This window comes from Amblyomma americanum, unplaced genomic scaffold (assembly GCF_052857255.1).
Source record: "Amblyomma americanum isolate KBUSLIRL-KWMA unplaced genomic scaffold, ASM5285725v1 scaffold_12, whole genome shotgun sequence".
Lineage (NCBI taxonomy): Eukaryota > Metazoa > Arthropoda > Arachnida > Ixodida > Ixodidae > Amblyomma > Amblyomma americanum.
This window is the reverse complement of record NW_027526484.1, coordinates 1,649,429-1,662,038: the sequence shown is the minus strand read 5'-3', so window position 1 is coordinate 1,662,038 and position 12,610 is coordinate 1,649,429. Positions and strand designations below refer to the sequence as shown.

Below are 12,610 nucleotides of genomic sequence, written 5' to 3'. Positions count from 1 at the left end.
CCTGACAACAAGTCTCACTTAATACAGTGTGCTATAGTGAACTGGTGCACGACCACATGACTAACTGAACGCTTTATTATTTATGTGTCGTAAATAAGTTAAATACCTAAGTGTGATTGAAATTGAACATTAACATTGCTCTTGCAGGATCATTCATGGTGTTATACAAGTCATGACGTCACGCTTTCCAGCTGAAGCACTGCGTCCGAACTCTGCATCGGCCGACAAGTTGAATTCTTTTCTGTCGTTTCTGTCAGAGTGGGAACGCCACACAAATGGGCAGCGGGGCTTTCTAAGCCAGTCCACAGTAACTGGACTGCGTGTAACTCTATGCAGTACCTTGTCGCTGTTGAAGTATTTGACTCAACACATTGGTTTCAAGTATGTAATGACAAGCAGGGTGAGCCAAGACCCCGTGGAACATCTTTTTGGCATCGTCAGACAGTCATCGGGATGCAATACTCATCCTACACCTCAGCAGTTCATTGCTACAGTGAACTGTCTCAGCTTCAGCAATCTTGCACACTCTGTGTCAAGAGGAAACTGCGAGCCTGCTGTTTTAAGTTCACTCTTGAATGCAGATGCTGGTGAGCAGGACACTTGCACTGGGAGGGAGAAACTCATTGACAGATTTCTCGATGCCGGAAACTTGGATGCAGCCGACGCCCTGCTCACAAAAGCTGTGCCTGACCATTCTTCCATTGTTGTGGCATCAAGCGACTGCAGGCTAACCTTTTACATTGCTGGTTACGTCGCGCGAAAATGCGTTCTAAAAACGGGTTGTGAAAGGTGTCTTAACCTACTTTTGCTCACCAAGGAGGCAGCGGACAATTTAAACATGGCCGAGCTTGTCCGTTTAAAGGACAATGGTGGGTTACTTTACCCTTCAAGCAAGTTGTTTAAATTTGTGGCTGACCTCGAAGAGTCATTCACAACCTGCTTTAGCCTTTCAGAGCTGCACTCTGAAAATGTGCTTGATGTTTTGGACCTTGCTAAGCAAAAGCAGCAAACTGAGCTTGGATGCCCTGAGCACGCTCATACCATAGCTGCAGAAATAACTGCATTTTACCTAACTACTCGTTTGCATTTTTTCACCAAGAGCATTAATCGAGCCAGCGACAGCAAGCGGCAGGCGTCAAAGCACCTTAAATTGAGTAGGTGCTGAACAAGGCAATGGCAGGGAAGTTGTGGATTTTTGCAAACAAGATTTTTTTCTGATCATTTCTGCACTGAAGTCAGTTGTAAATAAAAGCTTCATATGGTGTTCATGTGTACATAGCTGTGACATCAATTTTATAATTATTACTACATCAAAAACAACACCAAAACTCACATCATAGCAGTAAATCAATCATATTTACAAGACCATTGACTTCTCTGAGCCATATATGAGCTCAAAATGCCGCATAAAATTTAGCTTAAACGGTTTACTTCTGAAAGTGTGTGGACAATAAATGGCTGTGAGTACACACACTAAATGGCATTGCTTTCGGGTCTTGATCTTCAAACCACAGCAATGGTCGCGCAAATAATTTGCTCTGTATGTCATGCTGACCGCTTGTCATTCTGCGATGGTGTTTTGCGCCAAAAAATCACTCTGCAAGTCGGAGTTTAGCAGACGACGCGACAGTAGGAATGTTGTATCCTTGCTTAGGTACGTGGTTTTCAGACGCGTTTCAATAATTAACAAGCCTAGTCACTGTAACTGACAGGCGGAGAACAGCAAGAAATAATAAATGAGCGATTCTTATTAGTAAATGAGATGAAAAACGCAAGATGACAGACGACCTTTTCAAAACTACGCGAATTCCTGTGCCTATGAAAAGTTGCGGTGGCGCCATCTCATGGCGTCTGTTAGAAAACGGCTCGCCTGCGCCTCGCCACTCGCGCCACTAGAGAGTATTCTAGTACACTATAACCACGAGCCAGCCCACAAGTGCTCTGGGTTGCCAACTGCAGAGACATTTTAGTAGGTTGCCAACTGAAAGCCAGTATGGTTCCAAGAATATTTGTGACAGCGACTTCTTTTTAGCGCAGCTAAGGAGCAATATTGATCAATTTTCCGCTTTTGGAGCAGAATTGCGCAGCAAAATGTAAATGTATAAAGCGCAAATGGCGCAACTGGAGCACCAAACAACAGGGAGGCTACTTTTAACTGAAAACGGCACCCTTATAAGCTACAGAAACCATCCAGAAATGATTTACAGGCATCGCCACCACAGGCCGTTTTCGCAAGCAAAATGCGGCATGGTGTCAAGATATGCTTTTCTTATGCACAGATCCCTGAGGGTTGAGTTACACCACCACCGTACACCTCAGAAATATAAATCTTGGAGTATCTTCCCATGAAACACATAACTTCTATAAAACGTCTTCAAACAACTCCAAATGTTAACAGCGTGCAACTCTAGATTGAAACATTTAAAAAACACCTCATCAAATAATGGAGGCTTGTCCAAAAATGTTTTAAAAACATACTGACAAAAGAGGTTTATTCACAAATGTTTTATAAACTTTTCTAAATATACGTTTTCCACCAAATGTTTTAAAAATTTCTCTGATGAGAAGATTACTCCGGAACGTATGCAGGTATGAAACTGCAGGTACGAAACTTCTCAGTGTAAGAGAAATTTGTAAGGCGGCCTCTGCAAAGCAAGCATCCTGCTACTTCCAATTTTAATGCCACGCAATTTAGTTTTTTTTTGATTGGACACTTATATAATAACCTATGGCAGAGACTGATGAAGCGGGTTTTCTTGCCTCATTTGCATGTGTATCTATGCTGCAAAGGGCAGCTACCTGACCTTTGCGGTTCGAGCAATACTGCACATATGTGAGCAAATAAAATCTGCAGCTCTAAAAAAAGCATGAGCACTAAGCCTGATGAAATCCCACTGGTTGATTTTAGAGGGTTCTAAATATATAGCATTCTGATCTGGTGTCTACAGGCTTCATATAAGCAGCCATTTCCAAAAAATAAAAATATCTAAATATGTTCTTAGAGAGTTCTTACGAAGAAGTTTTCTAGATCTTTGTTGGCGGAGTTTTAGCAGGCATATAACACCTCTTTTTGCCTCATTGTGCAGAGGACATCTTAAAATAGATTTCTTCTAGACATTACCGTATACTTTTGCAGATGTTTGTTACACGTTACGTAGCCCTTCTTGTGTTTTACTCTTGACGGCGCAAGTCCAAATAAAATGGTAAAAAAAGGAATTCCATTTTCAAACCCAATCTGCTCACCAATAACTGCGTTTTTGGCTGACAAACAAAAGAGAACAAAGCCAAAAAGAGGAACCATTAAGTCAATATTTTCCATAAACAAACTTTTAACGGCATTATACTCAGTGTCCCGTTATAACAGCAGGCACAAGCTGAAGATGTCGGCGGTCGTCTTGTTGAGCCGTTCGGTGAGGCCGTTCGTTTGGGGGTGGTAAGCGGTTGTTTTGCGGTGACTGGTGCCGCTTAGGCGCATAACCTCCTGCGTAAGGGCCGAGGTGAACGCTGTTCCCCTGTCAGTTAAAACAATGGTGGGTGCACCATGACGAAGCACAATGTTTTGAATGAAAAAGTTCGCAATTTCGTCAGCAGTACCACGGGGAAGAGCTTTAGCCTCACAGTATCGGCTGAGGTAGTCGGTGGCAACCACAATGTAGCGGTTGCCCAGCGAGGACTCCGGAAATGGGCCGAGTATGTCCATGCCAACTTGGTGGAAGGGAACCTGAGGCGGATCAAAATGCTGGAGTAGGCCGGCTGGCTTAGTCGGCGGCGTCTTGCGACGCTGGCACTCGCGGCAAGTTCTTACGTAACGTTTCACAACTGCAGCAACCCTTGGCCAGTAGTATTTTTGCCGTATTTGTGCCAAAGTTCGACAAAAACCCAGGTGACCAGAAGATGGGTCATCATGGCTCGCCTGCAGGACTTCGTCGCGAAGGGCCGTAGGCACAACGAATAGATAGACAGCTTCTGTTGGACTGTAGTTTTTCTTATACAGGACGCCGTCACATAAACAGAACGGCAACAGCCCGCGCGAAAAGATTCGCGGGGGAGACTGAGCGCTTCCTTCTAGATACTCAATGAGGGGCCGTAGTTTGCTGTCGTCTCTTTGGCGTTGAATGAGGATGGACGTGGAGATAGCACCAAGAAAAACAGAATCGTCGTCGGGGTCAGCTCGGTTGTTCTCGATAGGAGCACGAGACAAACAGTCGGCATCACTGTGCTTCCTACCAGACTTATAGACGATGGTGACATCGAATTTCTGAAGTCGAAGGCTCCAGCGTGCAAGCCGTCCCGAGGAATCTTTGAGGTTCGCCAGCCAACACAGCGAGTGGTGGTCGCTGACGATCCTGACAGGGCGGCCGTATAGGTACGGGCGAAATTTTGTTACTGCCCACACAATGGCCAGGCATTCTTTTTCGGTGGTGGAATAGTTTGCCTCAGATCGTGACAATGTGCGGCTCGCGTATGCGATTACGCGTTCGAGACCATCCTGCCTCTGCACAAGGACCGCACCGAGGCCGATGTTGCTGGCGTCTGTGTGTAGTTCAGTGTCGGCTGACTTGTCGAAGTGTCCAAGGGTGGGCGTACTTTGGAGACGAGTGCGGAGGTCTTCAAAAGCTTGCTGTTGCTCCAGGTCCCAGAAGAATGGTTCGGAATCTTTCGTGAGTCGCGTGAGGGGCTCAGCGATCTGAGAGAAGTTCTGCACAAAACGTCGATAATAGGCGCAGAGACCCAGAAAGCGGCGCACACTGCGCTTATCGGTGGGCACAGGAAAAGCAGCCTCGGCAGCAGTCTTATTGGGGTCTGGGCTAACCCCTTTAGCGCTCACGATGTGGCCCAGAAACTTCAACTCTTCGAAAGCGAAGTGACACTTTTCGGGCTTCAGGGAAAGACCGGCCGACCGAATTGCTTCGAACACAGCGCGCAGGCGTCTCAGGTGCTCTTCGAATGTGTCAGAAAAGATGACAACGTCATCCAAGTACACGAGACAGGACTGCCATTTGAGATCGGCAAGAACGGTGTCCATCATCCTCTGGAAGGTTGCAGGAGCCGAGCACAGGCCGAAAGGGAGCACCCGGAATTCGTTCAGACCGTCCGGTGTAATAAAGGCGGTCTTTTCCCGGTCGCGTTCGTCCACCTCGATTTGCCAATAGCCGCTTTGTAAATCTAGTGATGAGAAGTACTTGGCGTGGCGCAGCCGGTCCAGGGAGTCATCAATACGTGGGAGAGGATAAACATCCTTTTTAGTGACTTTGTTTAAACGTCTGTAATCAACGCAGAACCGTAGGGTTCCATCTTTCTTTGCCACTACAACAACAGGCGATGCCCACGGGCTCGTCGACGGCTGTATCACGTTGTCCTTGAGCATTTCTTGAACTTGGCGGCGAATGACATCGCGCTCCTTCGAAGAGATGCGGTAGGGCAGCTGACATAACGGCCGTTGGTTGGCGTCAACTATAATTCGGTGCTTTGTGAGCGGTGTCTGCCTAACCTTGAATGTCGAGGCAAAGCAGTCGCAGAAAGACTGGATAACGCTTTCCAAGCAGCGTTTCTGGTTAGTTGGGAGGTTTGGGTTCACATCAGTGTTTATGGGAGTGGTCGGTTCCTCCACTGATGCCGGGGCTCCGGACAAAGCGTGCTGTCCCACGAATTCGCTGAGTTCCTCGAAATACGCAATAGCTGTTCTGCCAGGCAAACACTGAGGTTCACAACCAAAATTGGTCACCAAGAGTTCGGTTCGGCCCTTGTCCAGTTCAACAATTCCTCGAGCAACACAGACTTGCCGACCAAGGAGCAGCGACATGTTGGTTTCAGCAATGCCACGAATTTTGGTGCTGTTATCGCACTCTACAGTAACAAACATGCTGGATCTTGATGGGATCAAAACGTGGTCGTCACAGACGCATAACTTAGCCCTGCGTGGCTCGGTATCGTCGTCGACAGGACCTTGGGTGGAAAACGACACGATTAGCTCCAGGAGGTTGATAACGGCACCGTACTCTTGAAGGAAATCCAAACCGAGTATGAGGTCTTTGGAGCACTCGGGTAACACAGCAAAGCAGCCAGGGAAAGTAACACCGCGGATCTGGATTCGCAAGTGCAGACACCGATCGGAGTTACCATGTGGCCACCAGCTGTCCGGATCTGCGGCCCAGACCAAGGGGTCAGAACCTACCTCAAGACCGTGGCTAACCGTCTGCTCATTACCGAAAAATCGGCGCCGGTATCCACGAGTGTGGTAACGTCATGGTTGTCGGCGGATACCGGAATTTCGGGGGAGGCCAGTCGGTCGCAGCACGTCGTCGAGGTCGTCGGGTCAGGTCGTCGTCGGTCGGAGCGTCGCGGCGAATCATCGAGTGGAGGCTCTTGACTTGGTCCAGTAGAGGCAGCCCTACCCCCGGAGGACGCCGTCTTCAGTTTTCCCGACGTGGGGACGTACCTCTGAACTGGCCAGAGGATGATGGGCGGCCGGGCGAAGAGAACCGTCTTGGGGATGGCGATCGGGACTGGCGTCGCTGCGAGGTCGAAGATTGCATGTTTTCATCCAGGTACTGTTCGATATCCCGTGGTCTTTCACCGTAGCGTGGTCGAGGTGCGTCAGGTGGAAACCCCCTTAAACCCATCCTGTGGTAGGGGCAGTGGCGGAGGATGTGGCCAGGCTCTCCGCAGTGGTAACAGAGTGGCCGATTGTTTGGCGTACGCCAAACGTGCGCTTTGTTCATGGGGGGCCTAAACTCCTGCGGCACGGAGGGTGCTGTTGCGATTGGCTCCTGCAGGTATTCCACAGGAGCGATGGGGGAAAAGGCTCGCATTGCTGGCCCAGGACTTCGTAGCGCCTCGCTGTACGTCATAACGGAGAGCACCGGGTGTGGAGCGGGGGGTGGCTGCACAACTCGTTGGATTTCTTCGCGGACCACATCCGTAACGGCAGCGACGCTGACCTGTGGAGCTTCAAAGCGAAGTTTCGCCAGTTCCTCATGCACCAGGCTTCTTACAAGCTCCCAAAGGTCCTCGGCGGGCAGCGACGTAGGCGTGTACTGGGACTGAGAAGCGGCTGCTACAGTAGCCTGTCGTCCGTAGTGGGCGCCCCGTTCCTGTAAAGAGCGTTCGATACTCATTGCCTCCTTGGTGAAGTCGGACACTGTTCGTGGCGGGTCACGGACCAGTCCGGCAAACAGCTGCTCTTTTACGCCACGCATTAAGTGGCGTACCTTCTGGGCTTCGGGCATAGCAGGGTCGGCCCGACTGAACAGACGGGTCATGTCCTCGATGAACATCGCGACGCCCTCGTTCGGCTGCTGTGATCTCGAGCGCAGGGCGACTTCAGCTTTCTCTTTTCTTCGCTGCTGGTAAACGTCGCTAGCAGCTCTCGACGAAAAGCCTCCCAGGTGGTAAAGGAAGCTTCGTGGTTCTCAAACCACGTTTTGGCCGCGTCCTGCAGCGCAAAGTAGACGTTGCGCAGCTTGCGCTCGCCGTCCCACTCATTGAAACCCGCCACTCGGTCAAAGCTGGCCAACCAGTCTTCGACGTCCTAGAAACTGTCCCCGTGGAACGGTGGCGGCGATCGAGGTGCATGAAGGACAAATGGCGGGGCACTCCCGGAGTGCTGACTTGTCTGGCTAGCCACGGTGGATGTCATGGCCCTTACCGGCGCTTTCAGTTGGCCGAACTCGGGTTGTAGGCCTCGCAGGCTGCGGCTCGCCTTGTGGACTGGTGTTGTAGCCACGCGTTGAGAGCTGACGTCAAAGGTGTCCTCGAGGTCAGCGTACATGGGCCATCACCCAGCACCTCCACCAAATATGTCACTGAGAAACGGTTGGCGTAAGCAGGGCTGGTTTACTTGCTTTAATTAGACGCGCAAGACGTTGGAACGCGCAAGGCAGCAGGCAGCATGAGAGATGAAGAAGACGAAGCATCTAGCCCCGAGATGGCTCAAGGCTTGCCAACTGCCAGGAAATGCAGTTTAGCCGCTGTATGGCACCACTAGAGTAGTTAGTAGCGTAGCAATATCTTAGTAGTTGGATCTTGAACTTAGACCTTCAAGCTTTTTAGACAGGAACTTTAGTGTGTATTGATCCCAAATATGCCATTTTTGCAAAATCGAAATTTTTGCACTTTTTGATCATTTCAAGACCCGCGTCTCACCTTAAGGGGTGAAGCTGGTCATAAAAAAAATTTTAATACCTCAGTCACAACTATGAAACTTTCAGGGAACATGTGGTTTAGCCTCCCTATTCCAAATATATGTCATTTAATTTTGTGTAGAGCAAGTAGTTGTGCACTTATGTAATACGTTATGTAAGTTTTTTGCCGAGAGCTTTGAAGGAATTCTGCTGCAGGGAACTTACCAAAATGCATCCCATTGGTTTCTCTTGACATTGAAGAATGCAATAAAAGTAAAATTATTGTCCTATCTATCATAAAACTGGTTACACGATTTTGAAGTCGCCACTGCAAACACAAATAAAAATTTTTCTTCCAGCCATGAAGTGGCAACTTCAGAACAATATAACTCAACTTCTATGATAGGCGGCAAGTAATTTTACCCTTATTTTATTCCGGTAAACCAATGACATGTCTTTTAGCAAGTTCTGTGCTGAAAAATTCCTAAAAACTCTCGGCGAAAAGCTTACATAAAATATTACGTAAGTGCTCAAGTGCCTGTTTTGCACAAAATGAAAAGACATCACAGAAATCAGCACGAAAAAAAAAACACTTTCCCTGAAGATTTCAGAATTGTGAATTCACTAATTTTTTTTCTAACAGCAACTTCCCGTGAACCACCCACACACATCAATTGTAGCCAAAGAAAATAAAAACCGACAGTGCAGAATAAGTATACAGCAGCAAATATGGACAGCCAACAGTCAGCAAGTACATGCCAATGGGAGCCTAATGGCCAGCTTCATCGCAACCTGACTTGATTCAATATGAACTGTCAAAACGCAAATGACGAAGGTGTGTTTCTGACTTCACCCACCTGTTCCTGGCCCGGTACTTCCTGCCCCCTGACCAGAAGTGGTGCCACTCCTGATGACTGCTCCTGGCCACATGAGGCACATCTCCTGTCCCTCAGCTCCGTAGGGTGATGCAAGTCTGGCCTAAACCACAGCCCGAGCTCGTTTCTAAACAGCTGCATGTTGTCCGAAATCTGCCCCAATTTTTCTACTATTGCCATCAGCGCCGCCAGCACCGACCCCATTTGCTGTGGCTGCAGTGGGCACTCTTGTCCAGTTGTGGCACTTTGCTCCGCCTCCTCCGACGAACTCTCCTCCCTTGATGGCCTTGCCCTGCTAGGTAAGTGTGCTGCCTCAGCTGGCTGTGTCCCCTCTCGCAGCTGCCCTGTGCCGGAGGCCGTCAACGTTGCAGCCGCGGAAGTCCGCACTGTCATGGGGCAAACCACAGGGAGCTCGGCTCCAAGGTCGCGCTGCTCGGCTGGTGACGCAGCTGCTGCTGGGTGCGCTGCAATCAGGAACAGGAAATGTGTCACCTGGGTTATTTCCAAAATCCCCACCGAGAGCAGAAAACCTTAAATTGACTTTTTTTTTTGCAAATAGGCATTCAATAGATCCTCCCCAAGGTTTCAAACAAAAAGTATTCAAAGAGTGCCCCACTTCAAACGCGCCCTCATAAAGAATGGAAAGCATACACCTAGGAAGACACAACTGATATCTCTGCAAAGTTAAATTTAATCAATCACTAACTAATAACGCAATTTGCAAACTACTACGGATATTTGGATGACATTGATGGGCTAATTATACATGCTGGTAAACATGAGCACGAGACAAAGAGGGTCCAACTCCATATCAGGCTCCATGTATTGAGCAGAGACTTCCTTTTTTTCTTGCAATTTCACGCCCCCATTGAGGTGCAGCTATCCTATTTCATTTCCTCCAATGGCAAAAGGTAGCGGTGGCGGAGAAAACTAGGTAAGGGTTAGCTCAAGAAAAGGAGGTAAAAACAAATTTGGCAAAGGCATAGCATTCTTCAACATTTCCCCTTCATTTGCAGGCTTTAGCACCACGCTTTACTTGTGAGCTTGTTAATTGTTTCACCTGGACAATGCATAAGTGCAATGGCGACGATTCTGACACTGAAACCAACCAAAGTATCAAGTGCATCGATGAGTGTCACGTTGGTTGGCAGTCTTTAAATGCATTTCGCCGCAGACGGACCCAGCAGGAGCAGATCGACAGCAATTTCTTTTCTAAAAACGCACTCAATCAAATGGCCTCTCCACTCTTAGGTAAGAGGTTAGGTATAAGCTACAGAAGCAGCCTGCAGACACCTTGCCTCATACGTTCCTCAGTGATGCAAGGTGAAGCTACCCACCCACACCTTGAATGCCGCCAGCAGCACTGTCGGCAGAAATATCTCCCTACCGATTTCCAAATGCACATGCACACACAGAGGAACAAATCAGTCAGTGGTGCAAGTACACAAAAAACCATAGAGAAGCTAGAAGGACAATTAACAAATCAATACTACTTGCAAACCTATCCTGTAAAAGATTTCACCATTGAGAGATAGAAGTGGCCAAGAAATGAGGCATTTTCATAATTAACACTGACTTTGCTTCGCCTATTCGCTATATCCAAAAAAAAAGAGAGACACCCTGCATTCACCTCCAGTTTTGTTTACACTGTCTGTGCTAATGGCTCACACTTTCCAAGAACACTACTCTTAGCTGAAGTATGTTCCTGTCCTACCCCGGCAAAAGAGAAAAACCTCTTGACAAGCAGGATAAAAAAAAAATTGTCTGTGCTTAGCGTAACGTTATACTGTTTAAAGGCAATAAATAACTGCGGAAAAAATTGACACTCTGCTGGTCCTAAAAGGAGACTTCTTACTGAACAATTCTCGCCTCATGCGCACCTCATGCTCTGTGACATCCTACCTCTGATCTGAAAATGCAAAAGCCTGGTCGTGGTGAGGCACAGGACACACATGCAGAAAAGCTGGCATCGTCATCGGCATTGGCGTCATTATCCGTGAGCGAAAAATACACGAAAAATCCCCAGAGAAGCAACCTAGGAGGCAGGTGGGGCACCTCGGTCACATGGCTTTTGTGATGTCATCAAAACCTGTCTGCCGGATTGTGAGCAAACTGCCCACCATGGCAGGTGGAATTTAAATTTGATTTCGTTTGATGGGGTTTAACATCCCAAAGCGACTCAGGCTATGAGTGATGCCGCAGTGGAGGACTCTGGTAATTTTGAAAGAAGTTAGGACGGCGCTAAAACGACAAAGACAAAGAGGCACGAACACAACAGGACGGGCGCCAACTTGCAACTGAAGTTTATTGCACCAAACCCCTACATTTTATGCATCAACTGAGCCGTATCACAACAAGCTTATCACACAACAAAACGCAATTTCTTCAATAGTCAGAACATCGGAAGTAGGCGCTGCTTTTACAGACCAGAGACGCCTTCTGCACTATCCACTTGATAACAGCAATATTCTTACTTTATAAGTCCCCAGATTAAATGATTGCGCAACCCACATGAAAGCAATTGATCATCCAAATGATACACACACGCTTGGGCAAGGAAACCAGCGCGCAAACTCAACAATCGTGATTTAACACAAAGAGTGAAAATGAAAGAATGACCAACAACAAACGCGGAAAATTTGGTGGACATGAAAACTTAAACCTTCGGGGGAACCTCCCAGCGTCAATGTACTATAATTATCGTCAAAAATTAAAAACCTTTGAGAAAACCCTCAGCGTCAAAGTGCTACAATATTGGTTTCTACACAAACGTCTTTTCGGTCGATAAAACACATCGATAAAAAACTATGTATGCAGAAAACTTGCAAACGTTGAAACCTAAAGACAGCCTTCGAGAAACGCCACCTCAGCGTCACTAATTGAAATGGACAGCCTACTAACACATGCGCTTCCCGCTTTCTTAATAAAAAATGCCTCCACAACTTCTCGCTCAAATCTGTCTTTACCGCTCTTCAAAAAAGTTGTTTTGCTCAGATCCGGACTACACCCCTTGCACGTCTTGCAGTGATCTGCAAGGAAACTTCCATGATGTTGGCGCACATTCCGCAAGTGTTCACTGGCACGTTCATTAAAACAGCGACCGGTTTGCCCTATGTACACTAAACCGCAGCTTAGAGGAATCTGATATACAACTTGTGATCTGCATTTCGTGAACAGTTTTTGATGTTTAATAGGGCAAACCGGTCGTTTCTTATCCGGTTTTGACATTGTGCAAATCTTTGACAACTTTGATGGGGCCGAGAACACAACCTGCACCTGATGTTTGCTTGCGACTTTTTTTATACCATGGGACACCTTATGCATGTACGGAATCACAGGGACCAATTTTTTTGCTTCCGGAAGTTTCTCATCACAAGGCCGCTTGAATTTCTGGATTAACATTTCAGAAACAGCCAAAATCAAATGGGGCGGGTAACCCGCTTCGTGCAACCTCTGAATTTGGGCGCCGAAGCTCATAGACATCGTGTGATGGCACGACTTTCTTAAGGCATTCTGAAGGGAATTAGCGATTATTGCTCTTTCCCTAATTCCCTTCAGAATGCCTTAAGAAAGTCGTGCCATCACACGATGTCTATGAGCTTCGGCGCCCAA

At 47.6% G+C, this 12,610-nt stretch overlaps 1 protein-coding gene across 1 annotated transcript in view; it reads right to left on the bottom strand.

Moving 5' to 3' along the window:
- Window positions 1-12,610, bottom strand: part of LOC144111880 (uncharacterized) — a 116,609-nt gene that overhangs the window by 41,280 nt on the left and 62,719 nt on the right. The window contains exon 16 of the mRNA XM_077644908.1: window positions 8,981-9,462. Coding sequence (XP_077501034.1) covers window positions 8,981-9,462 — 482 coding nt within the window. The remainder of the gene's footprint in view (window positions 1-8,980; window positions 9,463-12,610) is intronic.